Source organism: Urocampus carinirostris, chromosome 7 (genome assembly GCF_059441175.1).
Source record: "Urocampus carinirostris isolate Australia breed hairy pipefish chromosome 7, RoL_Ucar_1.0, whole genome shotgun sequence".
Taxonomy (NCBI): domain Eukaryota; kingdom Metazoa; phylum Chordata; class Actinopteri; order Syngnathiformes; family Syngnathidae; genus Urocampus; species Urocampus carinirostris.
This window is the reverse complement of record NC_142355.1, coordinates 15,478,134-15,499,748: the sequence shown is the minus strand read 5'-3', so window position 1 is coordinate 15,499,748 and position 21,615 is coordinate 15,478,134. Positions and strand designations below refer to the sequence as shown.

The following is a 21,615-nucleotide window of genomic DNA, read 5'->3' as shown; positions in this document are numbered from 1 at the left end:
TAAGTTTTGCATACTTTTTATTTCAGAGTGTTCAAAGAAAGCTTAGTACAGGAGCCAAGTACAATAATAAACTGCTAGCTGAACAGCGTCAATCAAAACTGTGCATTGACTGGAACCGGTTGATATAAATTATAGGCAAGTATAAACTATTTGAAATCTGATATACCACTAGTTAACACATCTATGACTAAGCATTCATTTAAGTGCAGCAGAACATTTTGTATGTGCTGGAGAAAAAAATCATGACTCAGAACACAGGAGCACAATTAAAGATAAACTGCAGTGGAAAGCTGAAGGATTTATCGCAGTTATGAAAGATAACTGATTTTGATCCGGAACAGATCCACAGTCAGCATCGTGTGGCTTTACTTATCTGAAACCACAAAAAGACAATATTTAACCATGTTGTTTAAATTAAAACAGATGTGAATGAACCCTTCCGATATGTGTCGTATTTGCCAAAAGATTTCTCTAGACAACACGACAAAATAGCAAAATAAAAGATGCAGGGTGAATTCCCTGATACAAATACACCCCTTTCCTTTTCCAGCAACAGACTGTCAAAAAGAAGAAACCTCGAAAGACTCACTTTTTCTTTTTCCTTTTTCTTGTTTTCGTTTCCTCTTAAATTTTTGCATTACCGTATTTTCACGACTGTAAGGCGCTCCGGACTATAACGCGCTACAGTGGGAACGTCAACAAAGCAGTCAGATAGTTCAGTCAAACTTATTAACCCCTTAACATTCTGACGGCTCGCAAAGAAGAAAATACGTGACTCAGACACGTACGGACACGGTGTCTGTACGATGTCACCAATCACTCAAATGCGTCATTCCACATATCATTAGGAAGGTTAAACTCTTGGGATTCAAGAAATGCCAACCATTTTTTATTTTATTTTTCGCTGGCAACTGTGTGGATAGTGAGAATTTCATTGTGCAGGAAAAAGTGGTTCTTTCCTGTGCATACGGCAATAAACACTTTGAATTGAATTGCATTGAATTGAATTTAAAAATAGACTCATCACAGAGACATCAAGATCAGTCTGAAACAAGATACTGGGAAAAGATAAAGCTAAATAAAGTCGTCTTGCAGCCATCACGTTCAATAATAATATGCAACATCCGTGAGTATAGTAAATCCAACCGTGTAAAATATTTACACAATCCAAAACACACAATGCTGACAAATAATAATAAAAAAAATCCGCTGAAGAGCATCTTTGCATCAATGCACGTTGCTTGTTGCAAACTGCCTGTTTAGCCACATAATTCCCGTTTACAAATGAACAGACTGGTAAAAAATATTTTCTCCAGGCCGTAGAGCAACCAAATGTGTGATTCACATCTTTCTCGGCCAATTGCAGGCTTTGTTTTGCCCTGCTTTGGCCTACACTAGCCTGTAAATGCTAAAAGGACCTGCCTCCTTTACCTCCAAATAACTTTAGCCAATAGAGATCGATTAAAATGATGATTGACACATTGGTTAGGAAATGAAACGCCGGTATATACTGTGGCTTGCCAAACTATTTGGCCACCTTGAACTTTTGTGACCATTTGCCACATTTCAGACTTCAAACATAAAGATATTAAACTGTAATTTCTTGTGAACAATAAGTGGGACACAATCATGAAGTGGAACACACTTGATTGGATATTTTAAACTTTTTTAACAAATAAAAAACGAAAAAGTGGGTGTGCAAAATTATTCAGGCCCATTGAGTTAATACGTTGTAGCGCCACATTTTGCTGCGATTACAGCTGCAAGTCGCTTGGGGAATGTCTCTATCAGTTTTGCACATCGACAAACTGATATTTTTGCCCATTACTCCTTGCAAAACAGCTACAGCTCAGTGAGGTAGGATGGAAAGCATTTGTGAACAGCAGTTTTCAGTTCTTTGGCCATTCTCACACCTTGATCTGTTTTTTTGGTGAACCATTCCATTGTAACTTTTTCTTTATGTTTTGGATCATTGTCTTGTTGGAAGACAAATCTCCGTCCCAGTCTCAGGTCTTTTGCGGACTCCATCAGGTTTTCTTCCAGAATGGTCCTGTATTCGGCCCCATCCATCTTCCCATCAATTTTAACCATATTCACTGTCCCTGCTGAGGAAAAGCAGGCCCAAACCATGATGCTGCCACCACCATGTTTGACTGTGGGAATGGTGTGTTGAGGGTGATGAGCGGTGCTGCTTTTACACCAAACATAACGTATTGCATTGTTGCCAAAAAGTTCGATTTTGGTCTCATCTGACCAGAGCACCTTCTTCCACATGTTTGGTGAGTCTCCCAGGTGGCTTGTGGCAAACTTTAAACAACACTTTTTATGGATATCTTTAAGAAATGGCTTCCTTCTTGCCACTCTTCCATAAAGGCCAGATTTGTGCAGTATACGACCGATTGTTGTCCTATGGACAGATTCTCCCACCTCAGCTGTAGAGCTCTGCAGTTCATCCAGATTGATCGTGGGGCTCTTGGCTGCATCCCTGATCAGTTTTCTCCGTGTATGAGCTGAAAGTTTAGGGGGACGGCCCAATCTTGGTAGATTTGCAGTGGTCTGATACTCCTTCCATTTCAATAATATTGCTTGCATAGTGCTCTGTGGGATGTTTAAAGCTTGGGAAATCTTTTTGTATCCAAATCCAGCTTTAAACTTCTCCAACTGTATCTCGGACCTGCCTGGTGTGTACCTCGTTCTTCATGATGCTTTCTGCGCTTTAAACAGACCTCTGAGACTATCACAGTGCAATGCATTTATACAGAGACTTGATTACACACAGGTGGACTCCATTTATCATTCTTGGATGAACATAGAATTATTCAGAGATTTTCACTGAACTTCTGGACAAAACATTTACTGAGTTTACTGCAATGAAAGTAAAGGGGCTGAATAATTTTGCACACCCACTTTTTTGCTTTTTATTTGTTAAAAAAGTTAAAATATCCAATAAAGTGTGTTCCACTTCATGATTATGCCCCACGTATTGTTGATGCTTTACAAAAAATTACAGTTTTATATCTTTATGTTTGAAGTCTGAAATGTGGCAAAAGGTCACAAAGTTCAAGGGGACTAAATAGTTTCTCAAGTCACTGTATATCCCAGGATACACCTCAAAATACTTCGCATACGGGGGAAATTCTAGTCAGCGGATGCTTTTGCTTTAGTTGCGAGACCTTGCGACTTAATATTGATCCATATTCAAGGCGCACTGTATAATAAGGCACATGGTCAGCTTTTGAAAAAAATAAAGGCTTAGGTGCGCCTTATAGTCTTGAAAATACTGTACTTACACCGCATAATAAAGTGATTTACAACCACTATGGGCAGACCCACACCCGCCTACCGACGCCGTCTCCACACGCCAGCCTCCTCACGCCTGTGATTAACTGAACCACGGAGGACGTCTCTATGCCAGGCTCCCCACACCCGTGATAAAATGTACCACCGGCGCAGTCTTTGAGCCATTGTTTCCATGCCTTCAAAAAGTATACACCAGCCGTTACTTGATATATTTAGGTATTTCATGATCTATCTACCGTACGAATTCTTTTATTTATATGGCATAATTTGTATTTGTAGGCAAGTATTTAATTTTACATTTATTTCTACATACGGCAAGATCGGTCCTCCGTATACAGTGATAGCGCAGGTTTATGTGGCAAGAAACATCCAGCAATGGAGGAATGCTTCCCGAAAAAGTGTTCACATGGTTGTACCGTGTATTCATTATGACACTATATGATTTTGTTTGTGCGGCTTATTTGTAAACACAAAAAGTAGAAAATAAAGCAAAAGTGCAATACATATCTACCGGAACCTGTTGTAAAAGTCATTGGCATTTCAGTTCCCCTTTGCTATGGGAACAAGTGGATCCTGTCAGCGAGGATTTAATATCTACAAATTAAATATTTGCAATGTCACAGATATTTGTGATGGAAGGTTACGCAGTACCGTATTGAGTGTGATTAATTGTTCATAACAAAAACCGTGGGATAATTTCATGCTTACTATTGTGATTCTTGGGCAAGTTTTCCTTGGCTCCTCTGGAGATGGGAACCAGGCGGACATATGGACAGAGGAAAAGTGAGATTTGATTTGTAGCAATGTGAACCAATCGAGAAAGAAAACCACATGACGTACCCAAAAGCATCACGGTGCAAGTCTGCCTCACTATGTTGAGCTTTTAGAATTCCATGACGACTGTGAAGGGTTTGCATGATGGCTTTTGGTTTAATTCTGATTTCTGAGATTATCACAATTTTATTCATCAATCATTTTTTTTAAAGGGGTCAGTTTATAAAAAAGTAACTTTTTTGTTTTGAGTTACAAACACAAAGATCTCCATTAAGAAAATTTGATCTTATCATTTAAGATACAGTCGAAAACTGTAAAGTCCCCTTTTCTCGGCCATTTGCGGCATCACCGACCATTTTTCGGCGCCCCAAATGATATACAGTGGGACCTCGCTACTTTGCGGTACGACGTTCGCGGCTTCAGAGCTTCGCGGTCTGTAATTTATTTATTTTTAAAAGTAATAATTTAAAAAAAATTGTAAAAAAAATTGTTTTTTTTTTGAAGGTGCGCCGCTACTTCCCGGATTTTCACTTATCGTGGGTGGTTTTGGTCCCCATTAACCGCGATAACCGAGGTCTTGCTGTACTAAACAAAGATCTTGAAAAACGCTCTTGAAAAAACGTTTCATGCACTGTGTAGATCAAAATATGCACATTAACAACAGTATTTGAATCTTTAAAAGTTGGGTGAGTTGTTTGTCCTAAAAACTCGAAAGTAGAATATTTGTATGTGTTAACAATGCCCAACTGAGTTCAAAGCGCCCTTTTATTCTCTTTTCCACCGCAACGGACAAGCAAACCCTACTCAGCCTTTGGGTAGAGCGAACAAAAACACGCAGCTTCGACAAAAAGTCACAAGGCTTAAAGCACTCGGGACAGCAAAAACCCAGATTCCTTCAAGCGGAAAATAGCAGAAAGCACCTGCTACGTGGGAAGATAAAAAGGTATCTGTCATGATTACTCATGACTTTCACCTGTGCCCGCTCGTTTGGCGCCAGCCGCTGCGGGCTACCTGATTGGTTCCCCGTCTTTTTAAGTTCAGTCCTTTCACTCGCTTGTGGTCAGTCCATCAGCGAACCTCTGTTTCTACAAGGCAAGCACTTTGACTCTGACTCCCGTCAATCCCATTTTGTCAACCGTTTTCCACTTGTCCGTTCCTGATTTCCCCATTTGTTTCCTGCTACAACCCGTTTTTGGACCCCAACCACGTTTTGATCTCCCGTCCCGGCTAACGACCTGTCTTTGACTCCGACCACGTTCTGATCTCCCGTCCCGGCTAACGACCTGTTTTTCCGTCTAACTACGCTACGATCTCCCGCTCCAGAAGATCCACTTCTGCATTCAGAACAAGCTCGGATCCCATGAGCGGCTTGCTTACCATGCCCAGCGAGCACCGGCGCTGACTTTCCTCTATATTTAAATAAACTTGTGATTTACGCGATTGGGTTTACCATTTGTGCTGGTTCTGACAAGCTCACCTGTAACGAGACACACATTTATAGATTCCTAATGAGACAGGTGCAATAAAGTGACATTTTGGTATGCATTTCTGGAACTGCACATGCGCCTAGGTAAAAATCTGAGATTGAAACAACGCCTCTGGTGGTCAGCAGGGACAAAATACAACTCCAAAATTTGCAATTTTGCAAAGGCTTCACTGTCAAATGCTGCATTACACATAAAACAGAACGTGTAGCTGGGATTCGGATACAGTTTGCAAGGTAGATATAGGAAGTATTTACCTATTGGTAGGTGTTGGTTTGCCCGGGTTTTCTTTGGCACTATGGCTGATTCCTTTTTATGTTTTGGTTCCAGTGCAGCATACTCTTCCTTCAACAGAGAAAAGCGTTGGGGGACGTTGAAGCGCTCTGCCGCCTCCAGAAGGGCCTTGTGCATTTCGCACTTCTGATGGCTTGACTCTAGTATTGATGCAAAGGTTCTACTGGTCAGTCTTTCAAAAGGCAGCACGCAAGCTGGGGGATTGGAACAAGCAAAGTGAGAAAAAGAAAAACAAAATATTTCACCTTCATTAAAGACACAATCCTTATTCTACCTGCACATCTTTCTTTGAGACAAAAATCTTGCCTCTTTTCCTCATATATGTCACTGCCCCGCAATTCTAAACGTCAAAAAACAACATTTAAATCTAGGAATCCGACATGTGTACATCTGAAAGGTTCAGCAAAAAAAATATTGCTAGCTTACTTTCACCACCAGTACATTTCATAGCTTTCGTGGCTTGAGAGTCTTGCCTTAAAAAAGGAAAGAGAGTGATGCATTTGTTAGTTTTAATATAATACATTTCCTAATTAATAAAATAATAAAAATAACTTCATAGTGTTTTTGCATTGAATTTAGTTGGATTGTGCAAAAACACAAATTGAAGTGTAAATTAACAAAAAGTCCAAAATTTTTCTTTTAAAGATGCCAGAACTCATCGGTAGAGGGTTATTCAACATTTTGGAATGGCCAGAGTTTATCCGAATACCCTACCCTGTCATTAAATGCTAACCTTTTCATAATAAAAAGCAGTAAATGTTATTACGCACTCTATTTTTACGAGTGAAACAAAATCAGTCTCCAGAATATCATATTTTTTTGTATCGCTAAACATGCAGTAACAGTAAAGTATAGATCATAGTGGCGCAAATTTTTTCAACCAACGTCAAATTGTTATTGCATGCTGTGGTTACCTAAAACCCAAATGTGGAAAATAGGGTGCAATAGTCCCAGTGCTTCTGCCTGCCCCCATTTGAAATAAAGGGCACACTTTATCAATTGTTCTTTATAAAGCAAGTATCATAAGTGGTTTTCATATAAATAATTTTAAACCAAATTTAATGTTAGTGTTATGTTACAATAATAATATCTGTACAGGTACGTTCAGACATAAACTTTCAGAATTGTGTCGTAGACCAAATACACTAACCGGCCACTTAATTAGTTAGTCTAACTACTAGTCAACACTTAATTTCTTAACAGCCAATCACAGGGCGGTAACTTAGTGCATTTAGGCATGTAGACACGGTCCGAGCATCAGTATGGGAAAGAAAGGTAGTTTGGGTGACTTTGAACGTGGCAAGGTTGTTGGTGCCAGAAGGGCTGGTCTGAGTATCACAATAACTTCTGATGTACAGGGGTTTTCACGCACAACCATCTCTAGGGCTTACAGAGAATGTTCTGAAAAATTAAAATACCCAGTGAGCGGCAGTTCTGTGGGCGGAAATGTGTTGTTGATACTTTATAATATTGTGAATGTGCTTAATTGCTGTTGAGATTGTCATGATTGTTTTCTGTTTTTAGTGTCAATAAATTTGTTCAAACCAAAAAAAAAAAAAAAAGAGGAGAAGGGATAGACTGGTTCGAGCTGATAGAAAGGCAACAGTGACTCAAATAACCACCTGTTAACAACCAAGATAGGCAGAACAGCATCTCTGATCGCACAACACATCGAACTTTGAGGCAGATGGGCTACAGCAGCAGAATACCATGCAGAATGCAAATCCTTTTCACAAATGACTGGAAATTCAGGCAACAATTTGCACTAGCTCATAAAATTCGCCAATGGAAGATTGGAATAATGTTGCCTGGTCTGATGAGTCTCTATCTCTGCTGCAACATTCGGATGGCAGGGTCAAAATTTGGTGTCAACAACATGAGCGTGTGGATCCATCCTGCCTTGAATAAACGGTTCAGGCTAGTGGTGGTAGTGTAATGGTGTGCGGAATAATTCCTAGGCACTCTTTGGGCAAGCTTGAATCATCTCAGACAGGTCTCATGAACATGACAATAAATTCACTGTACTCAAATGGCCTCCACAGTCACCAGATCTCAATCCAATAGAGCATCTTTGGAATGTGGTTGAACAGGAGATTAGCACCATGGATGTGCAGCAGACAAATCTGCGCCAACTGTGTGATGCCATCATGTTAATATAGACCAAACTCTCTGGGGAATGTTTCCAGAATCTTGTTAAATGAATACCATGAAGAATTAAGACAGTTCTGAAGGCAAAAGGGGGTCCAACCCGTTAGTAACACGGTCTACCTAATAAAGTGGCAGGTGAGTGTATATGCCTTGTAAAATGTAACAACAGGTAAAGTCCAACCTTTTTGTTCCTTTGGCGTTCTCTAGTTTCTGTACTTGGGACTGCTTAAAGGATCCAGTACCGTAACACACAGTACATGATACAATCGGTCTGCTGCTTTCAACCATCTTGTTTTGAGCACTTGACTTTACATTCTTGATCTGGCTGTCTTCTTCTTTTTTTTTCTCCCTATTTGTGTTGTCTACATTGAAGGGATCCAGTATTTTGAAGGCACTAAGAGCACGACCTTGAAGCAGCTTTGAGCGATCAGGAAAAGATGAATCAGACTCTGCAGCGGCTTTTGTGGCAACTTTCTCAACTTCATCCTGCTTTGGACCAGAGATTCTCAAAGATGTGACTTCATAGAACAGAAAAACAACAAACAAAATGATAGAATTATACAATAATCATCAATGTGGTGATTGTGAAAACGGATATCATGCAACTAACTTACTAGCTTCTTTGCAGGTCTGCAGTACAAAAGTGGCAAACTTCTTGACCTCCTCATTGGCATCTTCAGCAAGCAGTGTGATCACGAGCGGGAGGCCGCCACACTGCACCAGCTGCCACTGATGTTCCTCTGCGGTAATGCAAAGAAAAAAAGATGTTCGGCACACAAGCAAAAAAATTAAGTAATAGGCTTCCATGGCTATTTTTTTATACCAGAGACTTCAGTTAAATTGCTAAGGAAGATGAGCGCCGCCAGTCTGTCGTCGCAGCTAAGGTGTGGGTTAGCCAGCAGGGAAACCAGATGATCCATAATTTTGTAGCGGGCCAAAAGAGAAGCCAAGTTTGCTGTGTTTTAATAGAATGCAATTGAGACAGTTTTATGGAGAAATGTTATGGGGGTAATTACTCCTCACCGTTGTTGGCGATACAAGCTGACACAGTCTTGATAAGAGTGATTAAAAACTGACAAGATGACGTGCTTGTGTCAAATTCGAATGCCAGACGGCTCAGCATGTGTGCAAGGGTTTCCAACACTCCAGTGGTGGCAAGGGTCTCTTGAACATATGCTGTAAACAGAGAATGCAATTTGGATATCATATATGGATTTGATTTGTGATGTTGATTTACGTACAGTTGTTGGCAACTGTCATGGCTATGAAGAAGCAAAGGTATCGAAACACTTCAAAGCAAGGCAAAGAAGTCTGCTGAAGCCACATTTTGATTTGTGGATAGGATGACACACAGGCACGCTGAATTTCTTCTAAAAGATGTGAGAAAGACAATAGTTGGAATCACTCAGGATCATGACAATATCTAATATGTAGGGATGCGCAGAAATGTTGGCACCAGAATTGTTGTACCTAAAACGACCAAAAGAACGATGTCGTGATGATATCACGTTTAAAGTGAGGCGAGCCGTGCGAAACTGGCTATCATTCAGGGGAAAGTTTTGCACATGAGCTGTTTGTTATTCATTTTTTACATGAGAATAAAAGAGGTAAACACTGGAGGTCCACCAAGCTTTTACATACAAGACATTTTTCTTAAATTTGTGTGTCCCTATTCTTCAAAGTTTTTGTTCGCTGCTAGCTGAACTTTTGCAAATGCTCACACTACAAAGCTAACAATCTACAGCACAGCAGTTTTGATTTGTAAACATGTACTTTGTGTGTGACTTTCAATCCATTTATCGCTGAAGTTGATTGTGTGGCGCCAATTTATTCACTCTGGTGAATATGGGAGTACTAGTCATCGTTTTAGCCTGTGCTGGCTATTGCACTATTATCATTAGTTCACTTTCCTGTTTTTCAAAAGCTAAAATGCGCCAATACGAGGAGGATGATATTTTTTCTGTGCAACAGCTACAAGCTAAGCTACAAGCACCCACTTTACTCAATGTACAATGAACTTGTATTTTAGATATCTCAAGAGTTATACTTCTTCTGTGTCACTTTATTGTCTGATTTGATTTTTTTTGAGTACTTCAAGGCCTTTTTTGTTTAATTAGCATTTTTAGATTACAATCAAAATTTAAATCTTATAAAATCATCAAATAATAACATGCCAGGCCATTATCTATCATTTCATATTATGCCTTTAGAGTAAGTCAGCTCATTTTTGTATTTTGTTTTTTTCAAATTTCTTTGGTAATAATTCAATTACTGTTTTGTTCTTCTGGACAAATGTTACAAATCTGTTTTTAGCTCCAAATTCTCATTTCAGTGCATTCCTACTAATACGGAAATATTAAATTGCAATGACCATTTTGAGGGTTGTTGACACATCCACACAGCGCGTTTGACACTGATACCCAGAGACAAATGTGATCCGAGTGTGCAGTTGACTCTGGATACATCTTCCTATAATTACAAACAGATTCAGTATTCACACTCGACTTTTGCTTCATTTCTTGTGCAAATAAAAAATAAAATAATTTGCACCCACATGAAGAGGTTGAGCAAGACATCAATACAGCCAGTCGTTTGGGCTAAAGTCTGACCTGTTCCTGGAAAAATGATTTTATCTATGCTGTTTAAGCTGTTAAAAAAGTCAGTGTTCATTTATTTCAGATTTTCAAGTGAGAGAACAGCCTGGATCTTACTGTTGTTGGTTACCAACACAGACAATAAATAGACAGAGACACTCCTCTGTTTAAGGGAAGCATCTTCTTTCTTCATATGGCCACAGAGATCAAGAAACATCTCCCGTTGGCACAGAGTATTCTTGCAATGCCCTTCAACAAAAAGAAATACATGGATGAATTTTTTAAAATATTTTTTAATAAACAACTCATAGTAGAATGGTAGAACCTCTATAATTATTTTCACATTAGGGACAGTGAATCTTAAAACAACATTGACTTCATAATTTCAAAAGAATTAAATTATGGATCGTTTGGCAGCTGAGCACATAATACATACCATTGGCCTCTGCTAAGGTACCAAGTGTGAAAAGCGCAGTCTGTTTCACCTTTGGATGAACGGCAGAGGATTTAAAGAGGTTGTACACAAACATCACACCTCCCATCTCTCTCAGCAGTTCCACATTGTGCTCTGAAATCACACATACCCAGCCCAAGATCTACTAAAGGTTTTAAATTAGTGTTAAAGTCGATCATCTCTCAACATTATGTCTTAATCCATAAACTGGTTTACAAAAACTGTAAATAAATGACATCGATTGCAAGATCTGGATAAGGTGTATCTGTTTTTAATCATGTAGAATTTGCCCAAAAAATGGGTTATAGCTCCACGAAATAGGACAGGGTATTTTTTAAATGAGCACCTGTCAGTGATTTTTTTTTTACCATTTTTCTCACATATGGAGTTGATTGTGACGAGGGCTTGCTTCTGCAGGTCGGGACAGTTCATCTGGAACTTTACACACTCCAACAGCATGCTAAGATCTGTCTTGATGGCTGATGTGACATACAAAAACCGTATTAACGTGTACTGTAGATTAATACCGCTAATCTGAATGTAGACACCCATTTAGAATATGTATTCTCAATCACAGTGTGTCCTGAACATCTTGAGGACACACTGTGATTGAGAACTCCAAGTTTATACATTACTCACGACTGTTGTCAGTTGTGCGGATGATTTTACTGCACACATTACAGAGAACTGCTTTACATATGATTTTAAGACATTTTCTCGTGAAAAACGTTTGCCTTTACACAGTAAATTGTGAAACAGTTATTGAAATGAATGTAAATAATACTTTGTTTTGTTGAGGCTAAGAGGCAAGGATGAAGATTGAGCCAATGGAAAAGAATTACACCAAAAAAAGACAAAAGAAAACATCAAGAGTGAAACTCACAATTGCGGTTTCTGTTGTAAATCCCTGCATTATCTTGAGCTGCTTCAGTAAGTTGAACTCCAAGTTTATACATTACTGTATTTGTTGCTTTGAGTCAAAAAGTCTTAAAACAAACTTATTTTATAATATATAATTTTATTGTACTTATATATCGTCGTCCTATTGTTGGGTAGCAAACATGAATTGTAGTCCCTCTGGAATGCCTGTTCAAAAAGGCATTGGTTAAATAAATCCAATATTCAGAATAATCATCCTAGTCTTGTGTAAAATATGCTAATAAACACTTAGAAACATTGGAATCAAGTCATATTGTTACTTCCAAATAGATTATAAATGTAAAATAAACTTGAAGGTATTTACAGGTCTTAGCGTAACCAATTTTTAAGTTCAAAATTGCAACACCTGCTCATAACAGTGCACTGTACACGCGTCGATGGATATTTTTTTCGAGCAATTTCATTTCTATCAATTACATTTTATTTTCATTTGCTAAAGTTACACGAAAAATCCACTTATTTGTCTGCGTTTGTTGTTTAAGCTAAAAAAAGAAACACAATTAATCTTTTTTGTTACGACACAATTAACGATACGCCCGGAACTGCGTCACCGGTGACGCAAACGTCTGTCATATGTCAAACAGTCCTGAACGATCTGCATTATTCACCCACCATGGTTGTGTTTTAATACATGTTAATTGCCAATTCATAATTTACTTTAGACGCCAAGTACGTTTATAAACAACGACACTCTAGTTTAAGGTTTAATCAATACGGAAGTTGCTATTGCGCAAAACTAGCATTAAAGGCTAACGTTCGTACGCGTAACCTATATAGATAACAAAGTAAACATGGTCCGACCTTTCATCTAACTTCGTAAAGCCCCTCAGGTTGTTGTGCCGGGTCAACATCACCCTCGTCCTCCTGTTCTCTCCGAGACGATTTTGGTCAAGTTTTCAAGAAATGTTGAAGCGTTCGTTCGCCGGCATTATAAAACGAGCGTCAAGAAGAGACTGTATCATTCCAAATGTACTACAGGTATATCCCATCTTTTTCAGACAATGATTTGTGTGTAATGTTATAATGAGTGCTGTTTGGGGGGGTCTTTTTTAGAATGGCCCACCCACACTACTATCCAAGCACGTGCATCAGCATCATTCTCCATCCAGAAAAAAAGAGCTCAAGCTGTGCACGGGTATCAGACTAACACCTGCAAGTGTGCGAAAGCTTTCAACACATCAGGATTTTGACTTTCAGCTCAGACGAGTTCAGATCGACGGCATTCTGCGAGCAAATGAGCAGGTGATAGCTAAAGGATTTTCACTGTGACGCTGCTTCTTTATGTACCTTGTACAAATATTAATTATTTTATCATCTGCATTACAGAGTGTGAGTGCACCCGAGTTTAACGTGCAAGGGAATACCTTGGTGCAAAAGTTTGAGAGCAACCACTTAGCTGCCAACACGCCTAATGAAGACCGCCGCAGTGCAGCCACCTGTTTGCAGGTACAGTTTTTTAAATGTTCGAGTGTTAGGTTGTGCTGAACTCATTCGCTGCCATTTTCTGCTGTAGACCGCAATAGTTATTTTTTTAATGAGTATGGCAGTGAACGTTTTTAATTCCATATTTTCCGGAATATTAGGCGCACCTAAAACCCAAATTGGCCAGAAATATGAACGTGCGCCTTATAACTCTGCGCCTTATATATCGCAAAATACAGTGCGTAGGATTAGAATTGCATACAGTATTTATACATGTGCGTTACTAGACAACGTTTCGCGAAATTTGTGCAATGATCGATAAATCGAATACATTGCGGACTCAGATAGCGAATTACTGTACGCAACAAGAATGGGATGTGGGTTGTGGTTTTAGAGTGTTGACACCTAGCCACTTGACCACCGGTGTTACAGATGACATACAAAGGGGGCATCTGATTTTATCATAGTGTCATCAGAGTTTTTGATCATGGTGCTGGAAACAAATTTTAGCGCGATACTGTCATGCGTTTTACCTTTATTCATATCTTTCCAGATAACTTTTTTTTTTTCATTCTCCAACATCCATTTCTGGCACTGTGAGTAAAAATAGTGTGATGATGCGATAAAATCGAATGTTTTTTGTGTGTCACCCGTGTTGCTAGTGGTTTAGTAGTTTAGTTTTAATTTCCATTACATGCAATGTTTTGTAAATTTGATCAACAACTGTATTTGAACTATGCGAAGGTTATACACAAATAGGTAGCAATTACTTAAGTTTTCATTCTATGCGCTTCAAAGTGTGGTTCGTCTTATACTGAGGAAAAAGTGGTACATTTCGCGACCCAACTCTACGGGAACCTGTGTGTCTAGGCCAAGGGCACACTCTTTGGTGTTTTTGATGGCCATGGCGGATGGGCCTGCGCGCAGGCGGTTAGCGAGCGTCTTTTCTACTACATCACCATCGCCATGATGCCAAAGCACGGCCTAGAGGAGTTGGAGATGTGCATGGAGCACGGCAGGCCCGTCAAGCCCGTCTTGCGGTGGCACAAGCACCACACAGACTTCAATTTCCACAAGTCTGCTCCACTCTATGTACACCACCTCAGGGTTTTCTGGCAGGAGCTGCTGGACAGCCATGAACATGGGGAAGGCATGAGGTAAGTGACAGATACACACACAAGAATGACAGTGTACCAACTATGGTCTGTGGGTAAATTGGGTCCAACCATTTTGAGGCAAAGCAAAAAATTACACTTGACACAAAGAAATGTTTCATGGATTGAAAAGGTTCTTGTACACATGTAAATAAACTGCCAGGAATGGGATAAAGAAAAATATTTTACACTGCAAAACACATTTATTAGCAGATAATTGTACTCATTCCAAGTATTATTATTTTTTTTTCAGACTACAATCTGCCACATTTTTGCTCAAATGTTAAACACTCTGGCTTCAAATACGGTGCAGCCTAGTCATATTTATATCAAGTTCTGTTTTCCAAGGAAAACGGCAAACTGTTCATTTCCACAACACATGCGCTCTAAATACAAAACACAGCACGTTTGGAATTATTTATGATCCCTTTCGAGAGAAATTATCTCGAATAGTGGAAGTAATCACTTCTATTTTCGTATCAATGGCGTCAATGTGAGGTCGCTGAAGTTTCTTTTAATCTTCGACAAAACACAGCACGTTTGGAATTATTTATGATCCCTTTCGAGAGAAATTATCTCGAATAGTGGAAGTAATCACTTCTATTTTCGTATCAATGGCGTCAATGTGAGGTCGCTGAAGTTTCTTTTAATCTTCGAGGAATGATAACAAAGCAAACGCAATTTGGTCCGATACCACGCAACCACCATTGAAGCCTTAACAAAAAGAAATGTTATGTCTATGTTATAATCTGGCACTATTCTATTCGCGTGAATTAGTATATTTAATAGCTGTTTAAGCCTGCGGCTTTAAATCCATTCCGGCTCGTAATCAGGTGTTCTGGAATTTACAATACTCTATTATAAGGATTAATCTGATATTTTCTCTTAGCCCTTCTGATGCCATGCTTTACGCCTTTAAGCGTCTGGATGCTGACATCTCCTTAGAGGCTCAAGTTCCTCTCTCCAATGACTTAATGAAAAGTACAGCGATCCAGGTATATTTGCAATTGCCCCCACCCAACACCCGCCACGTTGGCCCAACATGACAGGTTCCTTTAGTTGGTTATACGCTTTGGGCTAATGATTGGCACATGCTTAACATGATTTTCGGTCACCAGGTTGCCTTCGCCGGATCGACAGCCTGCGTGGTTCATGTCGGGCCGGAAGGCATCCACGTGGCGAACGCCGGCGACTGCCGAGCCGTCCTGGGCGTTCAGGAGGCGGACGGCTCGTGGAGCGCTTTGCCCCTTTCTCAGGACCACAATTGTCGGAACAAGGCTGAGCGTCAACGCATCAGGGCCCAACATCCGCCCTCAGAAAGGCGGACTGTCGTCGTAGACGACAGACTTTTAGGGGTGAGGAATCCTCAGAGTTCGCCGATTGCAGTTAGAGCAGGGGTGGGAAAACTTTGAGGCGTGGTTTCACTTGGTCTGAAATTTGGTAGAAGATAAAAATGATTGATTGAAAAACAGTCTCAAATCATATAGCATGATGTTACAGGAAGAAAAAATATCATTAAGGCATATCCGATTCTTCTCATAAACAATCACATGAATATATATTCATGCAGACATCCATATGTATATCTTAAGTTTCATTTCATATGGTTTTGAAACACTCAGGATGAAAAAGAAGTAATACTAAAAAGGAAAGGCTTTGTTTTGCATGACTTTTGATAAACATCTTACCAAAACAATTACACAATAAAAAAGCACAAGTACACTGGGGACAAGACTAGCTGCACTAAAACCTCTGAGTTAGAACAATCCAGTGCAGTCACTACATGGAAATAAAAACATATTCGATGCGATTTCCCTGCATTATTTTAAAGAGCGTATAGCCTTTCTCACTTTATTTTTACAGTTCATCATCATAAATATACTGTTTTTGCTGACCTATGAGGCGCACTTTCCAAAATATCCCTTTCTGAAAGATTTTTTTATGTATAGTGCGCAACAGTATAAAGACGCATGAAATTAAAACTACAGTATGAGCGAGGTGTGTCAAAAGAAAAAAAATCCATCAGAAAATGTACAAAATATTTTTTAAAGAACATGCATTTCAAGAAATGTGGTTTCACAACTCAAATTAATTGCTAATTTGTTAAAGGTAATTGCAAGTCGAAGCATTTAGTTGCATTCATGTTTTCCTGTTTTAATTTACTGTATATCTGTCTCTATAAAGCGCACCAGATTATTTGGTGCACTTTCAAATTTCGGCAAATTTGGGGTTTTTAGGTGCGCCTTATAGTACGGAGAGTATGGTATTCATACTATTCTAGATACATTTACAGTGAATATTGGATTTAAAGGAATCAAACTTTGTGAACCAAAACAAATTTCAAGGTGTTAGTATCCAGTTAAAATAAAACCTTGCACTTTCAAAGTGGAGATTTTGAATTTCTGGCAAATTTGGGGTTTTTGGTTGCACATTATCCTGAAAATCTGGTATTCATACTATTCTAGATTAATGTACTTTGAATATGTTTTTAAATAATCCAACTTTATGAATCAAATCAGCTCAAGGTGTTTGTGCCCTGTTTAAATGTGACATTGTGTTTTCAATCATTCCATTTGGATCGCCAGGTTTTAATGCCTTCGCGAGCGTTTGGCGACGTGAGGTTCAAATGGAGCAATGAATTGCAACGCGGCATCCTGGATCGTCTTGAGTCCGAAATGGATCCAGACTCGCTCAACCTTTACCACTACTCCTTGCCCAACTATCTGACACCCCCTTACCTGGACGCAGTTCCTGAGGTGATGTACCACAGAGTGAGGCCGCAGGACCGTTTCCTTATCCTGGCAACGGACGGCCTGTGGGACGAGTTGAGGAGCCAGGAGGCCGTGCGACTGGTCGGCGAACACTTGAGTGGTATTTACCTGCAGGTATGTGTGCTCTGATCTTTACATGTGACATGAAGCGGCTTCACCAAACTTTTTTTCTTTTTCCTTATGGAAGCATGACAACAAACTACCGTAAATTTCGGAATACAAAGTGCACCTGATTAAATGCCACATGGGCTAATTTAAGGAAGAGACTCAACTCTGTTTTTGTACCGCAGACTTAAACAGCCATAAATATGAACTAATTCACATCCATTAAAAAAAAAAAGAAACAACTGGGTAATGTCTAGTACAGAAAAGTAACAAAGGGTTCCCGTGGATCTTTAAAAATTCTTAAAGGCATTTTATTGATTATTCTAAAAATGTCTTAATTGACATTAAAATGTCTTGAATTTAATTACAGAAGCTGCCCTACTTCCGAACAAGATCGTGTGCAAGTTAAATTTGTTCCAAAGTTGCTTAAGTGCTATATTTTGTATGTTTAAGGTTTATATAAGTATGTTTAAGGCTTGTATAAGTAACCTGTATTGTTTTGAAACGGAAATATAAACGTTTCATAAAATAATATGCTCTATAAAGATATGTAAATTTGAGATTAACTTACTTTTGGAACATGCGCCTTAAGAGGTCCTTTTCCGTGGGGGCGTGTGGCCAGAAAAAATGATACAACCATTTTCTCAACCGCATCAAGCTTTCTTATTCCACTTTCGTTTCAAAAGAAACAGCGCACATTTTCTTTACACTTTACACCAACCTTATTGAATGGATTCATGATAAAAATGTCAAAGTTCTTAGCCCTCTGGAAATACAGTATAGAATTTTTACACACAAAATAAGAATAGAAAGCGGATTTCTTTTTCAGGGTGGATGCTGGGTGACCTCTTACAGTGCCACACGCAGGTAGCGGCAGAGAGAAGCACTACAGTAATGTCCTGTACTCGGAAAAATGTGCACACAATACAAAACCTAACTTACAGCAATGTCCGGATATTTTTCGACATCCCGAAAGAAATGTTCGTATTTACCCTTTTTCGTAAATCGACTGGTCGTAAGTAGGGTAGCAACTGTATTTAATGTCTTAAAAATGTGAAAACATAAGGAGATTCAAAATTGTTTAAATAAAATGATTTAGTAAAATTTATCAATAATTTAATAATTCACCGATTTACTTTTGTGGCAACATCGTGTGACCAGAGTAATAGAACTATCAAAACATTAAGGTGGCTTCAGTCAGGCCTTTCAGAGTAGACGCATGTCTTTTGTCTACTCACAATACACATATCAACTTTGTTTACTTTGGACCTTGTGAAAGTGTAAATTCAATGAGAAATGGCGGTCCAATAAACGTTGTTCGCCATAGCTATAAGCTGTGTCAGATGATGTGTATGTACAAGGCACGATGTATGTGTTTTTTTTGTCGACTTTATCTTAAACTTGATTTAAAAGGCATTAAAAAAAAATATTTAGTCTTGAGTTGAACTTGCCTTAAGCTGTAAGAACCCTGTAACACTAGCACAGCAGTCAATATCAATTACATTTGCATTAACATATACGCAGTATTATGAAAAAAATCATTATACATAAATGCTTGGAATCTTTCTAACAAGTAGTGTTGCCAGATTGAATTGTTTTAGAGTGGCAGCAGCTAATTATTAGGTATATTTTTTCCTATCGGGCTGAAAACTGCACATCATATAAGGCTGTGATCAGTTCAATAACTGTCAACCCAATAGCTATTGTGTACCCGTCCTCAGTTTGTAACTTGTGTCGGCATTTATAACATTTGTACATATGTTTTATATTGTAGTAGCAATACAGTACTTGTTCTCCTCTCTATCACTTTGTCATGTGTGCAAGGGAGCTAAGGGAGTTTAAGATCAGTTACATGGCACAGCAAGTGTACAGGCTATTGTGATTGTCTTCTGAATTTTGGTCAATAGAGTATAGTGAGTTTTGACATGGGGCACCGCAGCTGCGGGAAGGGCCCGGCGCGGGTCCGAAGTCACTGCTGACACGCTTGTGAAAAATAAGCTGCATCGTATTGTAAATCGCAGTGTTAAAATGTATAAAGAAGTAGCGAATTGTAGTCTGGAATTTACGGTGTGTGATTTCTACTCCCTTTTCTCAATTGTGATAAGTATTTACAACACAAAACTCCGCTGAAAGCACCCCTTGTTTCCTCCACTAGTCTCCTGTCTCTCAGAGGGAACGTCAGTTAAAGCTGGGCCAGCTGCACCAGCTCTTGCTCAAGCGGCAAGCCCATGCCTTACCCGCAGCAGACGCCAACAGCGCCACGCACCTCATCCGGCACGCGCTTGGCACCGGCGAGTACGGCGAGCTGTGCCATGAGAGGTTGGCATCTATGCTGGCGCTACCACAAGACCTTACCCGCATGTACCGTGACGACATCACTGCCGTGGTGATCTATCTGAACTCTCAGGAAAGTGACTGACCGACTGCAAGTTAATGTTTTCAACACAGAAGCACACTTGCTCGATGATCTTAATTTATTTCTAAAAGTCCAATATTTTCACTTTATTGCTTTTCATTTCTTGTTGCAAACTTTTGTCCCATCAGATTTCAGCTACTGGATAAATACAAAATAGGCAAACGCATCAACAATACACTACAGTACAGTACCCAGAATACATACTTCTTTTTCTCTTTTGCTACAAATCCAGTTTTAATAGCGGTATTGCTAAATACTAAAAGCTAGCTAAGATGCGAATTTGCCAGTTAAATATAATGCATTGGTTGTTTTAGTTGACACTCCTTGATTGCTGACAGTACTCAAAGAAAAATCCAATCTGCCTGTGTATCATTAGGGAGTCATGTTTGCTAAGTCAGAATTGTTTTCTAAAGGTCCTAGGAACTAGTTGCCTGAAAATCTAAGCATATTTCAGAGCTTAATATAAACAAAAATTGGTACAACTAACATTTCACATCAACAAAATCATGAAAAACGATTTGTATTGTTATAACTCTTAGTTAAGATGGTCATTTATAATTTGGTCAGAGCAATAACTTGTTGCAGGCAGTAAAGTTGAACTTGCTAAACATGCTTTAGCGTCATAGCACACTGGTATGATAATAAGCATAGATTTTTTTGTTCACCTTTGGCACATTATTAAGGTGCATACGTTTTGTGTGCTGTTGTGTTTTCTTCTTTTAATCATAACTGTCTTTAATGGTGATTTAAGCGTCTAATGTAGTTCCAGGTACATCATGCACAATATACTGCCCCTGGTATCAATATTTCACAGGCATTTGTAAATTTGCAAAGTCTGATTTGTAATTGTACAGAAGCCGAGATATTGTGAAGAAGTGGTTGGATTTATTTCAGAGATGCGCATTGAACACTTTACAGCATATTTACCTCAATTCTCACCTATTGAGAGGAACTCGCACATTTCGTTTGTATTGCCATTTCTTGTAATCCTTTCCATTATTGGATCTCTGTGAGGGAAAAAGGGCAAAATAAAATGCTTATGTTTTGTGTAAATTTGAACAGATTAAATGATATTTGACACGAGGTATGCATTTTCAGAAAATATGAATGGTGCACAAACAGTTGCACTTGCAACGATAACACGATGTTAAAGGGATTTCATATGACCATTACTCCATTTGAAGAGGTTGAGGCATGACTGGGGGTTGTATAATGACCGAAAGAAACAAGCTTAGCTGCACAGTGTTTTTTTACAGAGCCGATGTTTTGCAGTCAAATTCCTGTCCTATATTTCGTATTGACTTTGTCCAAATGTGAATCAGGAAGATATTCATATTACACTACGGGATTATTAGGTTTTTTTCATTATACATTTTATTCCAGTTTACCTCTTTTGAAGAAAACTTTGGCAACTCAGCACTGAATGTTGAACTGAATGTAAATGCAAGCTGCTCTAACATTCCGATGAATAAAGAGAATAAAAAATATATAGTGATGCATTGCTCTGTTTTTGTCTTTGCCTGGAGTGTAAAAGTACAAAAGTCTGCAAAAGAAAAGAATGTTGCTGACTCAATTTGCTCATTTTGTGTTTTGACAACACGTTGAATTTCTTTGCGACACCATGCTCATTTAAATTTGTTCAGAGGGAATTTAGACTTCTCTTCAAACCACATTTTTAAGGGAGAAATGGTACTTTCCCGGGAAAATTTATAGCGTGGTTTTGGTAACCATGCTGCATGAAAGTAGAGTGAAAAATGTAG

At 39.0% G+C, this 21,615-nt stretch overlaps 2 protein-coding genes across 5 annotated transcripts; one reads left to right on the top strand and one right to left on the bottom strand.

Annotated features, from left to right (window-relative positions):
- On the bottom strand, positions 1 to 13,012 carry terb1 (telomere repeat binding bouquet formation protein 1). 4 transcript variants are annotated; one of them, XM_088339866.1, is made up of 16 exons: positions 12,334 to 12,630; positions 11,932 to 12,134; positions 11,417 to 11,527; positions 11,031 to 11,162; positions 10,712 to 10,843; positions 10,555 to 10,615; positions 10,372 to 10,469; positions 9,242 to 9,370; positions 9,024 to 9,176; positions 8,824 to 8,955; positions 8,615 to 8,740; positions 8,182 to 8,518; positions 6,279 to 6,325; positions 6,127 to 6,192; positions 5,816 to 6,046; positions 1 to 373 (listed from the first exon to the last, which is right to left on the bottom strand). In XM_088339866.1, exons 2-16 carry the CDS (start codon positions 12,002 to 12,004, stop codon positions 366 to 368), a joined length of 1,836 nt encoding a protein of 611 aa, XP_088195992.1. In that variant the 5' UTR covers positions 12,005 to 12,134; positions 12,334 to 12,630; the 3' UTR covers positions 1 to 365. The 4 variants fall into 4 exon arrangements, with proteins under 4 accessions (XP_088195992.1, XP_088195993.1, XP_088195991.1 ...); XM_088339867.1 differs by lacking the exons at positions 11,932 to 12,134; positions 12,334 to 12,630 and adding an exon at positions 12,789 to 13,012; XM_088339865.1 differs by having other exon boundaries at positions 11,932 to 12,630.
- On the top strand, positions 12,537 to 21,350 carry pdp2 (putative pyruvate dehydrogenase phosphatase isoenzyme 2). Its single transcript, XM_088339869.1, has 8 exons — positions 12,537 to 12,965; positions 13,041 to 13,229; positions 13,314 to 13,433; positions 14,280 to 14,566; positions 15,453 to 15,558; positions 15,682 to 15,918; positions 17,149 to 17,448; positions 19,595 to 21,350. Exons 1-8 carry the CDS (start codon positions 12,891 to 12,893, stop codon positions 19,856 to 19,858), a joined length of 1,578 nt encoding a protein of 525 aa, XP_088195995.1. The 5' UTR covers positions 12,537 to 12,890; the 3' UTR covers positions 19,859 to 21,350.
- Positions 21,351 to 21,615: the final 265 nt, after the last annotated feature.